Source organism: Lynx rufus, unplaced genomic scaffold (assembly GCF_022079265.1).
Source record: "Lynx rufus isolate CCGP_SWC_20201006 ecotype Redwood Valley unplaced genomic scaffold, mLynRuf1.p SCAF_6, whole genome shotgun sequence".
In the NCBI taxonomy this organism is placed as follows: Eukaryota; Metazoa; Chordata; class Mammalia; order Carnivora; family Felidae; genus Lynx; species Lynx rufus.
In genome coordinates, this window is record NW_025814878.1 from 97,833,288 (window position 1) to 97,852,734 (window position 19,447).

Here is a 19,447-nt window from a genome sequence, read left to right on the forward strand (position 1 = left end):
GAGAGAGAGGAGGGGGGAGAGTGCACAAGTTGGGGAGGGGCAGGGAAAGAGGGAGACATAGAATCTGAAGCAGGCTCCAGGTTCTGCACTGTCATCTCAGAGCCCAACATGGGGCCTGAACTCATAAACTGTGAGATCATAACCTGAGCCAAAACCAAGAGTCGGATAGTCAACCGACTGAGCCACCCAGGTGCCCCATGTCTGAAGACAATTTTGATTGTCACAATTAGAACAAATGCTACTGGCATCTACTGTATCGAAGCTAAGAATCTGTTAAACACCCTACAACACACAGGGTAGCCTGCACAATAAGGAATTATCTGGCCCCAAATGCCAGTAATGCCAAGGTTGAGAATCCTTGCCCCAGGGACTCATTATCATCTCATGTAGCTGGGAGAAGAATTTGTAAACTCTGGAAGTATCAAATATGACTTCCACTCCCCCACTGAAAATAACTTAAGTATATAGCTACAAACAGCAAGAAATGCTGAAAAATGTAATCTATGTCAGGGGTTAACAAACTACAGTCCTCAGGACCAAGCTCAATACCTATTTCTGTAAAGAAAGAGTTCTTGGAACAGTCACGCCCATTTATTTACATATTTCCGATAGCTACTTTCATGCTACAACCCAACAGGAGAGTTGAGTAGTTGCAGCAGAAACCATATGGCCTGCATTACTTAGAATATTTACTATCTGGCCTTTTACAGAAAAAGTTTACCAACCCCTCATATACACATATACCCAGGATAAAGGTGAAATGGACTTTGTTAGATTGTTATTGGTCTTTGCCACAAGTAAAGCCATGATACAAGATGATATTATCCAGGGAGAATGTGTGGGGCAAGAAGATGAAAGATCCCAACATTTATGCACATTATTAGCTGTTATTTGATGCAAGAGCATCCTCATTAGACCTGGAAGACTAAACATAACCGTCACCTTAGTGCCCTTTCCCCAAATACCTCTTGACATGAAAGAAATAATTAAAGAAATACAATGTTAAAGGAAGAATAGCTTTGAAACTTACATCAGACTTTGGCAATGACTCACACATACACCTTTACTTATTTTTATTCTTTTCTGCCTCTCACGGGGATTACTACTTTAAATTTTCCTAAGTGTCTTGTTCTTTTTGAATTCTCTGTGATACAGATGGGAAGTAGCTGAAGTATCGTTTTTAAGTGTAGTAGGTATGAATGTCTGTCTGCCAATTCAGATACATGAGAAATGTCACTTCTTTTTCTGTAATGTGACATAATTTTTATATGCAAGACTTCATTTTAAATGTGGCAGTAATTTGATCTTAGTCCATTTAGGGTCTTCTTGGGTTGCATCTATGTCCCATAGTTGAGGGAGGAGGGCTTATGTAGAACCATGTTGTGTGGGGAAACATGTGGTCTGGATCTTTGCGTATTTTTTTTTAAGTCTATTTTGGAGAGAGAGAGGGATAGTGAGAGAGCAGGAGAGAGGCAGAGAGAGTGGGAGACAGAATCCCAAGCAGGCTCTGCACTGTCAGTGCAAAGCCCAATGCGGGGCCAGAACCCATGAACCCTGAAATCATTACCTGAGCCAAAACCAAAGTTGGATGGTTAATCAACAAAGCCACCAAGGCGCCCCTGGATCTTTGTCTATTGATGCTTCGTCTACTGGCAACTGCAGAGAAGCCCACTCTTCTGTATTGTGTGATGCTGGGGAGGAAGTCTGCAAGCTGTCTTTCTCACAACCCTTTGCCAGTTGGCTTCTAACTGGACTCTGACAATGGGAGACACTGGTAGAAAATGGGAAACACTGGTAAAAATTTGAAGGAAGGAGGAGGTGAAAAGGATGCTTGCTCCACTTATTTCTAGTTTCTGTCAACCTCCCTTGAGCAGAAGCAGAAGGTTCTGACTCCAGCCTCCAAATTCTTTTGCATTCCCAGAGCTAGCCAAGCTCTACCCTCTCAGAGGTATCACCAGCCTCAGTTTCTTAGGTTCAAGCAGCAACTATGGAGGGAAGGATGTCCCACGAGTTCCCAGATGCAGGTATCCTCACCTCCTTCCTTGTGTTCTGCCATCTATAGGGATGGTCACTGCCTTTTCAATTACTAATATTTGGGTGGTTCAGTGTCTCATTTTTCACTCTTTCAGCCTTCTAACACCTGTTCAACTTACTCTTTTTAACAAATCCTTTCTTCCTGAAATCCCTAGTGGGTTTCTGTTCTCCTAAATGGACTCTAACTCGTATGCCTAAATTCCCAGCTGGTCTTTGGCATCTTCACTCTCTCCTGCGTGTACTTGTGTCCAACCTGTGAGGACTGTGTGCTTGTCAACTATGCGGGTTGTCACTGGGTGCTCCTAAAAAACCCTTTTGCTGCTGTATCCCTCCGCGGTGCAGGAATTGCTGCAGCTTTGTTTTCTGCTTGTACCCATAAATCCTGGTACCTCAGGTGCCATGTTGAAGAGAAACTCCTTGGGAGAAACCCTGCAAGGCTCTGAACAATCTGCCTAAACACATAACACATAGACAGTTCCCGGTTCTGCACTCTGCTGGGACCTCTTCCTTGCTGGGCTTTCCTCTGGGATGGGGACATAGTTGCCTCTGTCTCCAACCTCACCCTCAAGGACATAGCCCATTCTCTGAGAGATCAATGATAGCTGTACTTTCTTTTTTCTCTCATTCTTTCCCCAACACAGGGACTATATTCTGTTCTCCAGTGTGTGTGTGTGTGTGTGTGTGTAGGGAAGAAAAAGGTCCTGACTGATACGCTTTTAAACCTCAATTCCTCCTTTAGGGCCTGAGATTTTAAAACTGAAAACTTGTACAGAAGTTCAACTCTTTTGTTGCCTGCATTCCACTGGGTCACATTCCTGCCTTGAGGCGGTAGAGACAAAATGTTAGCTGCTCCAAGAGGATGAGGAAGGTAGGAATAACAAGAACTACAAGGTAAATCTGTTAGTTTTCAAAATAGCATCCTTCCCCAAATGTTTTGAAATCACCCAGAACCATAACGTCCCTCTTTTCTTGATCACCTTTCTGTTTCCCTGATCATAACCCCCATCTCCCACCCTCTATGCTCTCCTCTCCAGTTCCCTGGAAGTTGCTCTGGTTTGTGTTGGGGCAACTTGTGCACATTTTCACTATGATACCATGTTCTAATGGCTAGAGTCTTCACAGGAGACTGTGAGAAACTTGAAAACAAATGTTCTATTCTACTCTGTATTTTCAGCCTCTAGGACAGAGCCTGGCATGTAGAAAGGGTCCAATAAACTGAAGAGAGACTGATATCTAGATTTTAAAAATTGCTTGTCCAAGCTAAGTACTAAAGACACTAGCTAACACTCACACAGCACTAACTATGCCCCTATTTGCTCTTAACAGATTAGATAACATTAATTCTTTAGTTCTGACAGTAATTATGAGAGTAGGTACCTATTAGTAGCCTCGTTTTACAAATGGGGAAATGGAGGCACAGAGAGGTTCAGTAGCAAGTGGAAAAAGCCATGATTTGAACCAGGTAATTCGGCTTTAGAGTCTATACTCTTAGTCACTACGCCATGCTACCCGTCACATATTGACTTGGATTTTGGAAGGACACAGCACGCTCCTTGTGTAAAGGATTCTGATACATTTTAAAAATTACATTGCTCTAAAATGCTTCCAATGAGGCATAGAAGGAAGAAAATACAGGAAAATGGGATTATACTATTTTACTTATCATTAACAAGGTTATTTATTGACACATTTATCTTGAAAGCAGCAGGTGACAGAAAGTCAAATTCTTAGCACTGTCACAGTAGGGTCAGGGGGTTCCTGGGTGTGCTAAAGGGTCATACTCTGTCCTAAACATTGAAGAGAATATACCCTCCAAGAAGGAAAAGGAAAGGGGAAATGCAAAGCGAGAAAAAAAATTATTCCTATTTTCAAAGCATCTGAAAAGAAGAGAGCAGGAGAATGGGCTAGGAACCTTCCAGTGCTGATCTTTCCAGAGGAGAAAAATAGAGTAATTCAGAGTTTCATTTATTTTTCTAGAACCACCAAACTTAAGTCTAATGAGATAGCCATGGAGGTGGCATTTAAATTGGTTATTGAAACAGCCTTAGACATTTCTTTTTGTAGGAATTTGTCTTCATCTTTCAAAAGTTTAAATATAAAAATTTTACATTTATTATTATGAGTAAGTATGAGCGATTTGGACAATTTTTCTCGGCAATAATCTGAAAAAAAATTTTCATTGCTTTATTACTTAGTATAACACTGAAAATCAAATAGATTTTTGTGAGCTACCTTCACTATAAACTATGATACCGATTATAATTTCACTTTTGTGAAAATTCTGATACCTACCTAGTTTTCTTTATTGTTCTATATTAAATATATCTACTTGAAACTAATGTGATACAGTGGAAATGTGATCTTATTCAAATAAAAAGAGTTATTTATAAATTACCATGGAAGAAGCAAGCCAGATTGAAGCACTGCGTATTGAGGGAAAATAAAATATAAATCAAAAGTAATAGGTCCTTTGGCCCATTTTGGACAAAGAACACACACACATTCATTTACTCATTTATTTAAAAAGTGTTGAGTACCTATTATATACAAGGCAAAAGTTGGTATGTTAACAATGTCTATTAGAATATAATAAATGACTCTAAACATGACCAGTCCATCAATTCATTTATGGCCTAATGGCTGGTTAAGTTAAACAATGGGTGCTGTCCATTTAAGGCTCTTAAGGCACCCAGAATCCTGGTAAATAATATGCACTGTAGTTTTTTATAGTTATACTTTTGTTTCCAAGGCTAATAAATAATACCACCCCATTGAAGTGTTAAGAACCCCAGCTAGTCACACTTATGGGTGGAGAAGGTGGTACTGTAAGCCAGATCTAATTTTTCATCTGATTATTGGTGAACATTTGACATGGTATATAACTACATTAAGTATCTAGCAGATATGCATATCAAAATGCCATATTAAATACATATGTAACTGTTAATAATAAAAGGAATAAAAGAGCATTAATGTGGAAATTTCATTAAGGAAATGTTAATAGCCCACATTATCTGTATATAGCCTTCCTACTACTTATTAAACTGAAATATTCATTTCTGTTTCATGTGTATATTTTACAATATGGGAAATTTCATGTAAAATGGAATAATTTATTTTGTGATGAAATTTGGAACTGCAGCAGAATTCCTGCTTTATTCTATTTTATTTCAAAAAACTTTTAATCCATGAGTAATGGCAAAATTTAAAACATGGAACTAGGTAAACACATGAAATCACAACTCATTACTGTTACATTTATTTTAAGCTCTTCTACAGTATAACTATAAAACCCCTTTATTATAGAATGCCTTAGTAGTGTCTTCTGTTAATGGAATTTAGTCTAGAAAATTTAGATTTTCATTGATTATTGTTCTTCTTTTCTGTACAAGATTGAAGATAAAGGTCAAATAACTTTAAGAATTATTATTAGGTAAAAATATCTTGTGTGCTCTACATGAAAAATCTTGAGCAATTTCTTCTCAATTAAAAATAATAGTAATATTCCCCATGGGATTATAATACAACAGAGACTTTTTGAAAGTAATTGAAATGTGTTAAGAAGAGGACAATATTTTCATGCTAACCTTAGTATCAGGAGTCCATATATTATTAAAATAATTTTTTTCATAGACGATGACCTACATCTTTATTTGCCTAGAAGTTTGACAATTGTTAACAATAGAAAGGTCAGTACAGTGTGGTACGAATCAGGTTTCTTGACACGTTCAGGTTTAAATGGACCAAACTTTCATTCAATTAGCCCCTGGCCTTTGCAGCCAGGAACCTCGTTTTCAGTGTCTTAACTAAAGGACAATGAAGGTACAGAACAAGCTATAAAAAAAGGAGGCATCTTAAAAGCAAAAGTCTTCTCTGATCATTCTGGTTTTGTTTTCTTTATTGAACACAGACCCGAATGCTTCTGTGCCTCTAAAGGTTTAGAACACAGCCATCAGGCATGTAGAAGAAGCACAAAGGTAGAAAAAAACGGTTCATATTTTAACCATACAATCATTGACCACCAGCACTTCAAGGAGCCTCCACTAGTCCCTTGGGCTCCTCTCCTCTCTCTGAGGGGCAAGGATTCCTGGAAACATCACTGTTCTTATTTCCATGCTTTTCCAGGCAACACAATACCACTGCTTCTCCTTCAGGAGCCAAAAGCAGCAAAGCTACCCTTTCCTTTAGCCATCCTGCCAAGAGCCACTAAGTGCAGTCTACTTCCTTGAACTCTTAGGCTGGGGATGCAAAGAAAATGAATGGAAGAGTTCATCTTTTATCTCTCCAATATTATGCTGTGTCTTCTTAGTTATGGAGTGGGGGTAGATCTTAGGGTGGGGTGGGAATGGTCATACATAAAGAGGGCAGAGTTTTCTGGAATTTTGAAATACCACCAAGGCACTGGTAGTTAAGTGGGCTTAACCAAAATATAAGCGGGGTGACCAAAATTTTAGAATTTCTGTCAATTCACAGGACAAAGATTCATGACTGCCCTTTTCAGTTCCCAAAGCATTTATTGATGGATTGATTGCCAGACTGGTCTATTTAATGGAAAGAGGCACTCTTCTGTTACCAGGGAATTAAGTGAAGAAAGACTGGAGCTGTAAGCACTGGTGATGAATTCCAGTTGGTCATGCTTTCTAATCCCTAACTACATAGTTGGATAAGAAAGTGCATCCGTTAGATGTGAAAAAGCATGTGCTGCCTCTCCAGAGTCCAGAAGTGCTTAAAAACTGTGATGTATATAATCCGGAACAATAAATTACGTGCACAAAAAGTTTATCATAACATAAAATTAAAAAGTGACAATTTCATCACACGGTTACACTGCTGTTTTCCTTTTTTTTTCTTTTTTTTGGGGGGGGGTTGTCCTTTTTGTTTCATTTTTCATTTCCATTTTTATTTTTTTTATGGAGGGTTGGGGGAGGGTACAGATTTGGTCCACTGAAGATTAATCACCCTCAATGATATATATATTAGAAAAAATATCAGCAGCAAGACTCTCTAGAAATAGATTCTGTTTGATGTAGCTAGTCTGTCTTTTCTGTTTTGCCCTCTTTCACGGCAGCCTCTGAAGTTTTCCGCAGGGGGGCTTTCTCCGAGTTGGCATGTCCTTGGCCAGAATCCGCCGCTCCGCCATTTTTGTGGGTAGTGTGTTTTTCCAAGTAGTTCAGCATTTCACTGAGGACTGTTTGGAAAGTGCTTAGGGCTGCACATATTGCTGGAGTCCCAAAGCCATGAGTGATCAAACTGGAAATGAGAAGTGGTAGGAAAAAAAGAAATGAACAACTTACAGTATGATACAGAACAACCACTTAACCCAGAACGTTCAATTAAACAGGCATTTATTGTGGTCCTAAATAGTGTCAACTATAATGAAAGGCAGAACACAAGTCAATGTATTGCTTTTGACCATAAGAAATTCAGGATGCATCTAGAAGATTTGTCATTGATAGACTTGATATACATTAATGATTAGCAAGTCTAGGTGTTTAATACATGATTTAGCTCTGATTCTCTATCTCATTAAGAAATGAGTGCTTGGGTGGCTCAGTCAGCTAAGCATCTGATTCTTGATTTCATCTCAGGTCATGGTCTCACAATTTGTGACTTCAGGCCCACAACTGGCTCCATGCTGACAGCATGAAGCCTGCTTGGGATTCTCTCTCTGCTCCTTTCCCACTCTCTCTCTCTCTCTCTCTCTCAAAAGTAAATACATAAAGATTTTTTTAAAAAAAGGAAAAAGTTGGGGCACCTGGGTGGCTCAGCCGGTTAAGTGTCCGACTTTGGCTCAGGTCATGATCTCACGGTCCGTGAATTCGAGCCCCGCGTCGGGCTCTGTGCTGACAGCTCAGAGCCTGGAGCCTGCTTCAGATTCTGTGTCTCCCTCTCTCTCTGACCCTCCCCCATTCATGCTCTGTCTCTCTCTGTCTCAAAAATAAACATTAAAAAAAATTTTAAAAAAAGGAAAAAGTCTTAAGACTTCATTTATTTAGAAGATAAGAATAGTCAGTGCTTAGACAACTATGCACACCAAAATTTGAAATATAAGATAATATCATAGTTCAAACATCTGCATATCTTTGCTATAATATCTTGCATTGCTGAGTGGGAAAACTGACTTCAGCTCCATTTCTCAATGAGATTGCTAGAAAGGAAACCATATGCTTTAAGGTCTATCAGGGAGTCTGGACAATAAATGGAATTGATTGGAGCAGTAGAAGAATTAATCATGGCTGCATCCACAAAAATAACTGAGTGAAGATATCCATTAATGTCTAAATGTTTGGCTCTGATTACAAACTGCCTCTCTTCTCATGCTTTATTCCTGTTTAGAGCTCTTTGTACCACTGGATGAATTTTATTTTCCTCTATAGTGCCATGTTCTCTTGGTTGTAACTGCCCTCTTTATCTATGGAAGAGTATGCAGAATTTGGTTTCACTAGGTTAAATATTAAAGTTAATAGCCAATATTTGAGTTCTGAATCTATGCCAGGCCATGTTCTATGTGCTTCATTCTGTATCACTGTATATAATTCTGGAAACAACACTAAAAATGAGGTATTATTATTTCCATTTTACAGATGAAGTAATGCCCAGAGAAGTTAGGTAATTTGCCTGACAAATCTAACATTCTGTACTGCCTCTGTGCTTATGTTCTTCCCAGGATGTGGGTATGTGTTACTCTTTTGTTTGTTTGTTTGTTTTTGTTTTTGTCATCGTCGTTTTTTGTTTTTTGGGTTTTTTCTTTTTGAGAAATCACATTCTATTGGCAGTTTTAGCTTAGTCTCTCAAACTTTGAGTTCAAACATCTGCATATCTTTGCTATAGTATCTTGCATTGCTGAGTGGGAAAACTGACTTCAGCTCCATATCTCAATGAGAAAACTGGAAAGGAATCCATATGCTTTAAGATCTATCAGCGAGTCTGATAGATCTTATCAGACTTGTAGTCCTGGAAGATGATCATTCTTCTTACTCACTTGTTCTGTCTAAGATCAAGGTTTTTAAAACTCAAGAACAAAGTGGACAGGCCTATATAAATGTGGAGAAGAGTTGTCACCGTGATGAACAGTTTTTAAGCTGGTCTCCTTTCTTGGCAGATGGCCTTTCTTGCTTCTATAATATGCAACTGATCATTAGCAGGATGCGTTGTCACCTTTGTCCTGCACTGAGACCCAAATGTGCCAAGTCTTCACTCGGGCTCTGACTTTAGGCACTTTGTGATCTGGAGGAAGTTTTTTAGCTTTGTAAGATGATAACAGTCTTACTAAAACATCTGCAAGGTTCTTTCCAACCCTAAGCCTCAGTCCACAGGTACTAAAGCTTAGGATGCTCTCCTTTAATTTTTTTTTTTTTCAACGTTTATTTATTTTTGGGACAGAGAGAGACAGAGCATGAACGGGGGAGGGGCAGAGAGAGAGGGAGACACAGAATCGGAAACAGGCTCCAGGCTCTGAGCCGTCAGCACAGAGCCCGACGCGGGGCTCGAACTCACGGACCGCGAGATCGTGACCTGGCCGAAGTCGGACGCTTAACCGACTGCGCCACCCAGGCGCCCCTAGGATACTCTCCTTTAAACCCAGGATATGGACAGAAGGTTATGGAAATTGGAGCTCAATAGAAGAGCCTAAAATTGATTGTAGAATCTTCAACATGAGAAAAGGCATTTCTTGTGTTGTATACCCAGAACTAATATAACATGGTATGTTAATTAGACTTTAATAAAAATAAATAAATAAAACTTAAAGAAAAGTAACTGTTTATAATGTTATCTTTCAACATGGAAAAATATGTTATGTAAATTGTGTTCATTCCTTCATTTAACATTACCTGCACATTAAAAAACACACAGGGCAGACTGCATAGGATGATAATAAGTACAAAAGATGGCTTCTGTTCTAGCAGTTTTCAGTGAGGTTTATAAATCCAAATATTTCAAGTAATGTAATGTTGTATTAGAATAGCACACAAAAAAAGTGTGAAATCACAGGATGATTAAAAGAAATTTCTGGAAACATCATTCTATTCTGTTAGCACCAACCACTCCGAAAAAAATAGGTTTATATTTCATTCATAGTGACATACAAAAAAAGAGAAGAGGAATAATGTAGAATCTACAGAAAAATAAAAGTAAAAACAGAAAGGATAAGGCTGACTTTCAGTCCTAGACAGAAAACAAACTAAGGTGATCTGTTAGTCAAATCTCCAAAATCTTTTACAACAGAGATCAATTTTTGCCTTTGGAAAATAACATTTTCAGCCACAGGCTTAATATTAAAATTATACTTGGCATTTGCATATATTTTCATCAGATTAATCTCAGAGAGCGTTTCACAAACAAATATTACTACCTGAGTTAAACAGTTGCCATGACGGTTTGAAGTAGATAGTCAAAATGTAAAAGTTCTAATTCAAATTCATCGAAAAGTTTCTCCTCCCGAACCAGACAAGTGAAAGAGACAACTAGCACTGCGCTCAATGTGTCATCTTCATGCCACATTTTCAACATTTTTGCTGAAGGTGGCAGACGATACAAACACCGCATCAGATTTCATATCATATTTGCATTTCTCAGGCCTCCTTCCTCCACCCTTTGTGATCATGTATTCTAGTTCTTTATTTTGAAAGGCTTATCTCAGGCTCTAAGCTTTTCTATCCCCAAACCTGTGATGGCCATTCCTACTTGGGCACCTTTGTTTGCCCTCCTTCTTCTCCTCAGCTGATCCAAAGTCCACCCACCCATCAAAGCTCCTTGGATGATGTTGAAAAACATGTGCCAGTTTCCTGGTCCCATGATTAAGAAATAGAAGTTGTGCTCCTGCCAAAGAGTAGACACTCGCCAAAGTTATGAGAGGACTTAAAAAGAATTTTGAGGAGAAAGGAGTAACATACCCTCCAAAATTGTAACACTAGAGCCTGGCAAGACCATGGGATGACAACAGACAGATGAGGGTAAGATCTCAGTCACCAAAGTAAGGAGGAGGACTGAGAGCTATATGGGTGACCTCAGAGCCCAAGTGATAATCAAAGTACACCAGATCTTTTTTTTTTAAGCTTATTTATTTTGAGAGAGAGAGAGAGAGAGAGAGAGAGAGAGAGAGCGCACACAAGCAGGGGAGGGACAGAGAGAGAGGGAGATAGAATCCCACTCAGTCTCTGCACTGAGCCGGATGTGGGACTCAATCCCAAGACTGTGAGATCATGACCTGAGCTGAAATCCAGAGTTGGATGCTTAACCAGATGAGCCACACAGGTGCCCCAAAGTACGCTAGATCTTAATGTACTGGCAAATAAGATGTTATCTGTATCTCTAAAACTTTGCGGTTTGAGCTCTTACTATAAATCCATAATCAAAAGTTATAGTCTAATCTTAAAAAAAAAATGAAGAGTTGTCAAGATAAAAATAAACCACAAACGAACAGCAACAATGAAAACAAACAGGGCTGAGATGCGACACTATCATCAACCCGTATTCTTCCTGACATTGCCCACTGTCAGCACAGTGGCTTCTGGTGACCTCCTGAGGCAGCAGACCCTGGGAAGAGAAGGGGCTGGGTACCTCAGTGTCCAGAATGATTGACTTAACAGAAAGCTAAAGTTCCCTGATTTCATTTGGGAGTCTCTGAAGCCCAGAGTAGTAGGATGTAGTTTAAATTTCTGTTCCAAGACCGAGGAAGGGGAACACTGCAGAAAAGGGCCCAAGGTTTGGAGGGAACACAGTGCTATGTTAGCATATGAAAGATTAAATGGTAAGTAAGATACTTTGCTTTCTTTTCAGAGAGTTTAATCTTTAAAACTGGCAATGGTATAAGGAATGGAGTTGAGACTTTTCTTTTTTTTAAGTATAGGAAACTATTTCAGGATAAAGAAAACATGCATGTGTTTTTGAGACACTGGAGTTGTTAGGTAATCTTTGAAAATTCCTGGAAGATTGGAGAGGAAGCATGAAATAGAACAGAGTAACCTGCCTTAATAATCAGAGCAAGGGATGGGGTGCCTTGGTGGCGCAGTCAGTTAGCCTATGACACTTGATCTCGGCTCAGGTCACGATCTCATGTTCCTGAGTTTGGGCCCTGCATTGGCCATGGGCCATGGCACTGATGGTGTGGAGCCTGCTTGGGATTCTGTCTATCCTTCTCTCTGCCCCTCCCCCACTTGTTCTCTCCCTCTCTCTCTCTCTCTCTCTCTAAATAAACTTAAAAAAAATTTTTTTAAGTAATCAAAGAAGGGAAAAAGAGACCGAGTTCAGAAACTCTAGCATATTTAATTACATTTAACTCATCCTTTAACAAGTTTCTTGTAATGGGACATTTTTAAAATCAGGTACATTGAGGTTAAATTTACATAGGGGAATATTTATCCTTTTCGGGTATATGGTCTGTTGAATTTTGATGAACTCATACACTTGTGTAATCACTACAGTTACCCAAAATGTGTTCTCATGTTCCTTTTCAGTCAATATTCCCCTCTTCCCCTCCAGCTCCTGGGAATCAGTGCTTTAATTTCTATCCCTACAGTTTTTCCTTTTTCCCCAACTGTCATATAAACCAAGTAATAAAGTCTATATAATAGGTCTAATAAAGTCTAGCTCTTTTCACTTCGCATAATAATTCTGAGATTCTTCCATGCTGTGTTTATCAATAGATTATTTTTTTATTGTTGATTAAGCAGTCCACTGAATGGGTTTATCACACTTTGTTCATATGATGGGTTCTTAGAATTCTAAAGTATTAATATTTTAAAAAGGGAAGTGACCACAGAAGTGCTGCATGGGTTCAGTGGTGAGCCCAATAAAGTAACTGTATTTTTTTTAAGATTTTAAAAAATGTTTGAGTAATCTCTACACCCACTGTGGGGCTTGAATTTACAACCCTGAGATTAAGAGTTGTATGCTCCATTGTCTGAGCCAGCCAGATGCCCCAGTAACTGTATTTTTTTTAAATAAGTGTTATTAAAGGACTAACAATGTACTTTACTATAGAATTTTACCAAAGCATCTGACAAAATCTCCCCAAATAAGGAGAGGGGGCAAGTGAGCTAGATGAGGGCAACTTAGATAGACTCACAGCTGGTTGGACAATGATGCCCAAAGTGCAGACTGAGGGCATTTGTCAACCTTGAAGGGTGTTTCCAGTGGAGTTCTGCAAGACTCTCCCATTCATCACACTCTGCTTGCCATGTTAATTGACAATGTGGTTGAAGGCATCATAGATTTAAGTGCTGGCATGAAAATAGAGAGGAAAATTCCTATGTTGGATAATGGAACCAAGATTTTAAAATACCTTAATGTGGTAAAAAGTGTAGGTGGTGGACCAAAACCAATGGTGTGAAATTTAGGTGAGATTAAGGGAAACATATCCACTTGCAGTATACTGACAGAGAGATCTGCACCAAGAGCAATTCTCAGAGAAAGGCTCCCCAAATCAGTAAGTCTAAACTAAAAAAGCAAAGGTCAGAATTTGAGGTTTAGATCACAGCTAGTCAGGCTTACAAGCTATATTTACCTTCATCTATTCCCTCTCTCTCTCTGTCTAACTAGATAGATTCCAGCTCATTGACTTCATTTTCCTATTACTAATTTCACACTGAGGAGCAGGAAGGGTCTGACAACTGACTGTGAGCAATACAATTACCTGCTGAGAAAATCCAGACTGCTATCATTTATGGCACCTGATGTTAGAGAAAATGTAACTTCTATTTAATAGTCATTTTCTTAATTTTATTCATGGTTTTAAAAACTCCTATTCTGCTAGGTCCCCCCAATTAACATTCTCAAGAGCATCTTTCTGCAATATAAACCATCTTTTCAAATTGGCTCAGCTCAGGAAGATAGTAACTATGCTGGATCCAAAAGGTAATGTTCTACTTTGGACTTTCCCCCTGAGCGTTAGGGTATGTTCCCATTTCAGCAATTGGAGGGAGAGCACAGGGTTAGAACCACCCTTTCTAAGGAGGGAGTATGTCTGTGTGTGCATGTGTACCTGTGGACTTATACTGCTTTTTGTCTTTTTATAGGGTGTCATCCTAATCTCTTCTTGACCAATGGGCTTGACCTGAATAAGCTCTACTGATGATAGAATTTAACTTTTTAAGGGAAAATGTACTGCAGCAGTTCAAACTCTGTTCTCTATTAGTAGGGTTAAAAATGAAGAAATTGAGACAGAAATGCAAGAGGTAATAATAACAGATGGGATGGGGTCCCTGGGTGGCTCACTCCATTAAGGGTCAGACTTTGGCTCAGGTCATGATCTCATGGTACATGAGTTCGAGCCCCGCATGGGACTCTGTGCTGACAGCTCAGAGCCTGGAGCCTGCTTTGCTTTCTGTGCCTTCCCCTCTGCCCCTCCCCTGTTCATGCTGTGTCTCTCCCTATCTCTCTCTCTTTCTCAAAAATGAATAAACATTTTTAAAAAATTAAAAAGAAATAACAGATGGGAAAGAAGAGATTGCTATTTGAAAGAGAATAAATTAGAATCCTTTCTTCTTTTTCCCTGTGTGATTTTGCTAATAAGATGTTAAGAACAGTCTATCTTTAACTCAGTGTTTATACTTATAAACTACCTGACATTATTGATGAGAACCTATCAGGAAATTTGCATATAATAGAAATTTCACAAACTTCTCTTCACACCTTATGATCTCTGGGTAAGTGCATTTTTTGCTTCTGGCTAAGGCCTTATATGTTTATCTTGAAAGTCTCCAAAGCTTCAATGCTTACTTGGAATATAAATTAACATAGGATTCTCAATAGATAACTACCTGAGGAACAAGAGCTATTTTACTTTTCTTAATCTAAGTAAATATGGTTTATATTCCACTAGCTTTGTTGTAGGCCAGAGAAATGTTACAAAACTTTTCCCATATTGTTCTAGCTGTCCTTCAGAAATACACTATCATTACTTTAATTGATTTGTCTAAACTAATTTAAACAAAACAGCAATTAATAAAAACATAGCCTAAAGCAAACTCCTATGGAATCTTCCCCTGAATTCTTCCTATCTTGGCAACAGTTGGACCTAGGATTCAGCACATTCTTTCTAAAAAATAAGCAAATACTGAATTAAAATATATTGAAAGGGTGGGGGGCCTGGCATGCTACCCTTGATGTCTAGGTCTTGAGTTCAAGCCCCACATTGAGTGTGGAGCCTACTTAATAGAAAAAAAAGTAAAAAACAAAAAAATAAATAAAATGCATTGAAAAGGAGATGGAAGCCTCATTAGTATTTGCCACTGAAGACTAGGTCACTCAGGTGTGTCTGACAACCATGGATGGATTTTTTTAGCTTTCTTGTGGGACACAAAAAGATGGATATAATAGATATTATTATGCTACACACTGGAAGACAGAGAATCAAGAGAAAATCACCCCCATCATCATTCAGGTAATTAGAGTAAAAGCTAATTTCATTTTGTCAAATTCCAACTTTCTACCTGGAAAATGTTTGACAAGCAAACTTCTCTTTGTAAAGGTTGAAACAGTCTGGATTATTATTCTCATTATTTTGTTATGTTGCATCGTTCCAATAGGTGTTTGCTATCATAGATCTTTGATTTCCCAAATTTCATACAAATGCCACTGTCACCAACCTCAGTTTTTGTTTTTTGGTCTCTAGAGGCTGCAGGCAGCAAGGTTTAAAGGGAAGACAAGCCTCCTCTTTCCCTCCCGGATTATTCAGCTACTGCAGGTTTAGGTCCAAATGTAACCTGAAGCTTAGTCCGTACTCCCCACTACAGTTTCAGGTGACAGTCAGCAAAATGCCTTCTTCTACTCCTGAGAACAGTCGTGAGGCAGATGGCTGGGAACCAGCCCCTGGAGAACACCAGCAAAGGATTGTGGGGCTTTTCTGCAAAACCTTACTTCTTTTCAGGGCTGTGAGGGTAAGGCGCTTCATCTCTCTGAGGTAGCACAAACCCTGAATATAGGCCATGGACAGAGACCTCACCCAGAGGAAAGTAGCTGGGGTTTATCCTCCCAAAACTTGATGGCATCTACCCTTTGTAGCCTAACTGGCTGCAGATATAGAGGAAGAGAGAAACTGTCTGATTGAGCTTATTTTCTACATAGATTATATTGTCCCATGGTCCTAAGTGCTTTTAAAATGGAATTTAATTAAGGAGCATAATTAAGGTATATAGTTCTCTGGTGGTGACAAGTTACTGAGATGTACTCATTAGCAAGGCCTTACCAGCACTCACAAGTGTTCTGTGCTTCCTTCAGCTGGTGGTATCCCCAGATACAGCTACCAAAGTCCACCCAGGGAGCTTCTTAAAAGATACCAAAGTGCGGGTCCGACTCCAAAGATCCTGATTTAATTACTTTGGTATAGGTCCAAAACATTAGTATTTTTTAAATGGTACCTATTCAATTTAAATGCAACCAGGGAGTTGGGTATGTGCCCCTAGCGCCAAGAAGTAACACCTAACTACCCTGTCTGCTATCCTTCCCAGAAAAAGAGAATGAAGAACTTAGCATTTCCCCCAAGAACTTCTGTAGAACCTGAGTTTCATGGGATGTGAATAGTTATTCTGAGAAAAAAAGAGTTCCTGTGATCGCGTTTTGGAAACATGGGGCTAAGCATTTCTTCCATTCATAAAGGGTTCTGGGAGCTTTTGATATGCTAATGTGTAACTGGCATACTTCAAGGAGAGTATAATAGGCAGGGTTTCCTGAACCATAAAACACTTGACCATGAGACACTTTCAAGGAGCATCTCATGAGGCTAATGTTCTACAAAACTCACTTTGGAGAAGTGTATTTATGACATCCCTGAATCTCTGCCAGACTGGGTGATGTGTTGCCCATCTACCATCATAAGGTCTCATTCTTCCTGCTCTTCTCAGCCACTTACTCAGGTCCCAAAGGGGATTGAGTCCTTGTGATTCCATTTTACTTCAATCCAGCTCATTAGCAAAGGAGGCTAAGGGTATGATCATTGCATGTGCATTAGGAAAGACCCAAGTCAGTCACATTCTAGTCAACTCTTTGAAGGTGAAGATATTTTTGACATCTGCACCCTATTTTTGCATATAAGAATAGAGTTTTTAGGAATAAATTAACCATCTCCTTATATTTCTCCCTATCAGGCAATTTATATTTTCTATTTAGAATAAGGGAATGGAAATGCTAAGCTTAGGGCTCTGTGCTTTCTTAGATGAATTTTATTCAATTGTCAACTTTTTAAAATGAACAATTTTCTGAAACATAAAGAGAAAAAAATGAGATCATATGGGAACACAGAATAGAATAATGATTTAACAGGGAGCAGGAAATGGAGAATAGGGTAAAAGATCATTGGTGTAGAATGAACCTTAGGGATCATCCAACTTAAATGTATTAATTTATAGATGAACATGCAGAGGCCAGACTGGTAAAATGTCACCTCTAAAACCATACTATCAGCTGGAAACAAGACGAGACAGAGTTAGGTCCCTGAAACCCATCCTGAGTGCTTCCCACAATCCTGTGTTGTTTCCCCAGACCCTCCCCAAATCCAGAGCTCAACAAAGATAGAAATTATTGAAATAAAAATGTATCCAACTTCTTTACCAACTATGCACTCCTGAGGCAATAATTCACATGTGTTGTTTTTACGGGGCCATGTTTGCGACTTGCAGTTGCCTCAGGGGGTGCCTGGGTGGCCCAGTTGGTTGAGTGTTGGACTTCAGCTCCCGTCATGATCTTGCAGTTTGTGGGTTCGAGCCTCGCATTGAGCTCTGTGCTGACAGCTGAGAGCCTGGAGCCTGCTTCAGATTCTGTGTCCCCCTCCCCTGCTCATGCTCTGTCACTCTCTCAAGAATAAATAAGCATTAAAAATAATTTTTGAAATAAAAAGGAAACAATTTCTTCTGGTTTCTATTGTTTGAATTACTAGTTTCCTATGTGCTGACCCTAAAAATCCATTAAATTGCCATCAAGTGACCTTCAAGGGATGCTTTTATATGTGTATCTCCTGCGGCATTTGCTTTGGTGCCATGCAGCTTGTGAAGTATGATAAATATTGGCAACTGATTTAACTCTTAAATTTCTTGCCCAATGTTTAGTTAATCCAAGTAATTTAATGTAGGTTCCTACAAGAAGTTCATCATGGTTCCACCTGTTTGCTAAGGAAGTGAAATTGTTTACTTTTTACTCTACATTTTATTTTTACTCTACATTTTTACTAGGAAAATTTTTTACTTCAAAGGAGACTATTTTTACTCTTATGTAAATAGAAACTGTCCTTATTTAACTAGTGAATAAAAGGTGACCACCTACAGTTATGTGTTGCTTTCTTTGCACATGGGAATTGTCCTCAGTTTCTTGAAGCTTAAGCTAAAGTTTTAAAGTTTAATTTCAACCTTACATAAAGGAGCTTAAGTTTGGGAAATATAGGACTTTTATTCTTCACAATTCAGGCCCATTATTTTGAATATTCTTAATTTTTTTAGTTTTTTAAAATGTTTGTTCATTTTTGAGAGAGAGAGAGTGAGTGCAAGCAGGGGAAGGACAGAGAGAGAGGGAGACACAGAATCTGAAGCAGGCTCCAGGCTGAATACTAAATCAGCACAGAGCCCAAAGTGGGGCTTGAACCCATGAACCGTAAGATCATGACCAGAGCTGAAGGCAGGGGCTTAACTGATTGAGCCACCCATGCATCCTTCATTATTTTGAATATTCTTAACTAAAATGGTCTTGAAAGACCCCTTGAACTGGCAGAACATCCTGAAGAAGGCTTAATAATTTAACTTCTTAAATGCCAATCCTAGTTGTATAATTTCATGGCGTTTTCTCTTTTGAAATTAGACATTTAATTGAAATGCCTTCATTTCTCTTGTGACATGCAAGAATGCTTTCACAAGATTAATAAAATCATCCAATGCTGATTACCTTCCCTAACACTTTTCCATCCTCCCCACCCCCCCGCCGCCTACAAAATGAGAAAAATAAAAACAAGAAACAAAACATACACACTTTGGGAGTTTCGGTTTCTGGAGAAAACCAAACATGTCATGTTTAAGTAGAGACACACATCCTCTCTTGAGGGTGTTGCGGAGAAGGTAGTCGAGCTGACTGGAATTCATGTCATATGTGGAATACTAAAACAAAGGGGGATGAACAGCCCAGAAAGAGAAAACTCAGACACCAGAGCTGTCTTTAGAAATTGGGAGAGAAACAGAACTAAACTGACTATGGAAGGCCCCCAAGGAGTGGGATGTTAGGGAGACAGACGTTGCCTCCATGGAAGGAAGGCATTTCAAATAGAGTTGGTGGAGATAGAAGGGATGTCTAGGTAATAAAAGAGCAGTCTATCATTGAAAGTTTTTAAGCCCGGAATGGGTGACAACCTGACAAGGATGTTGGAGAGAAGATCCAAATGTTGAGGGAGAGTGGGAAATGTAAGGGGCCTTCCAACATTGAGAATCAATGAAGA

The 19,447-nt window shown here is 39.0% G+C and overlaps 1 protein-coding gene across 1 annotated transcript in view; it reads right to left on the reverse strand.

The window, feature by feature from the left end:
- Positions 1-7,064: 7,064 nt before the first annotated feature.
- TFAP2D (transcription factor AP-2 delta) overlaps positions 7,065-19,447 on the reverse strand; it is a 57,365-nt gene continuing 44,982 nt past the window's right edge. Inside the window, exon 8 of the mRNA XM_047101250.1 lies at positions 7,065-7,284. Coding sequence (XP_046957206.1) covers positions 7,065-7,284 — 220 coding nt within the window. The remainder of the gene's footprint in view (positions 7,285-19,447) is intronic.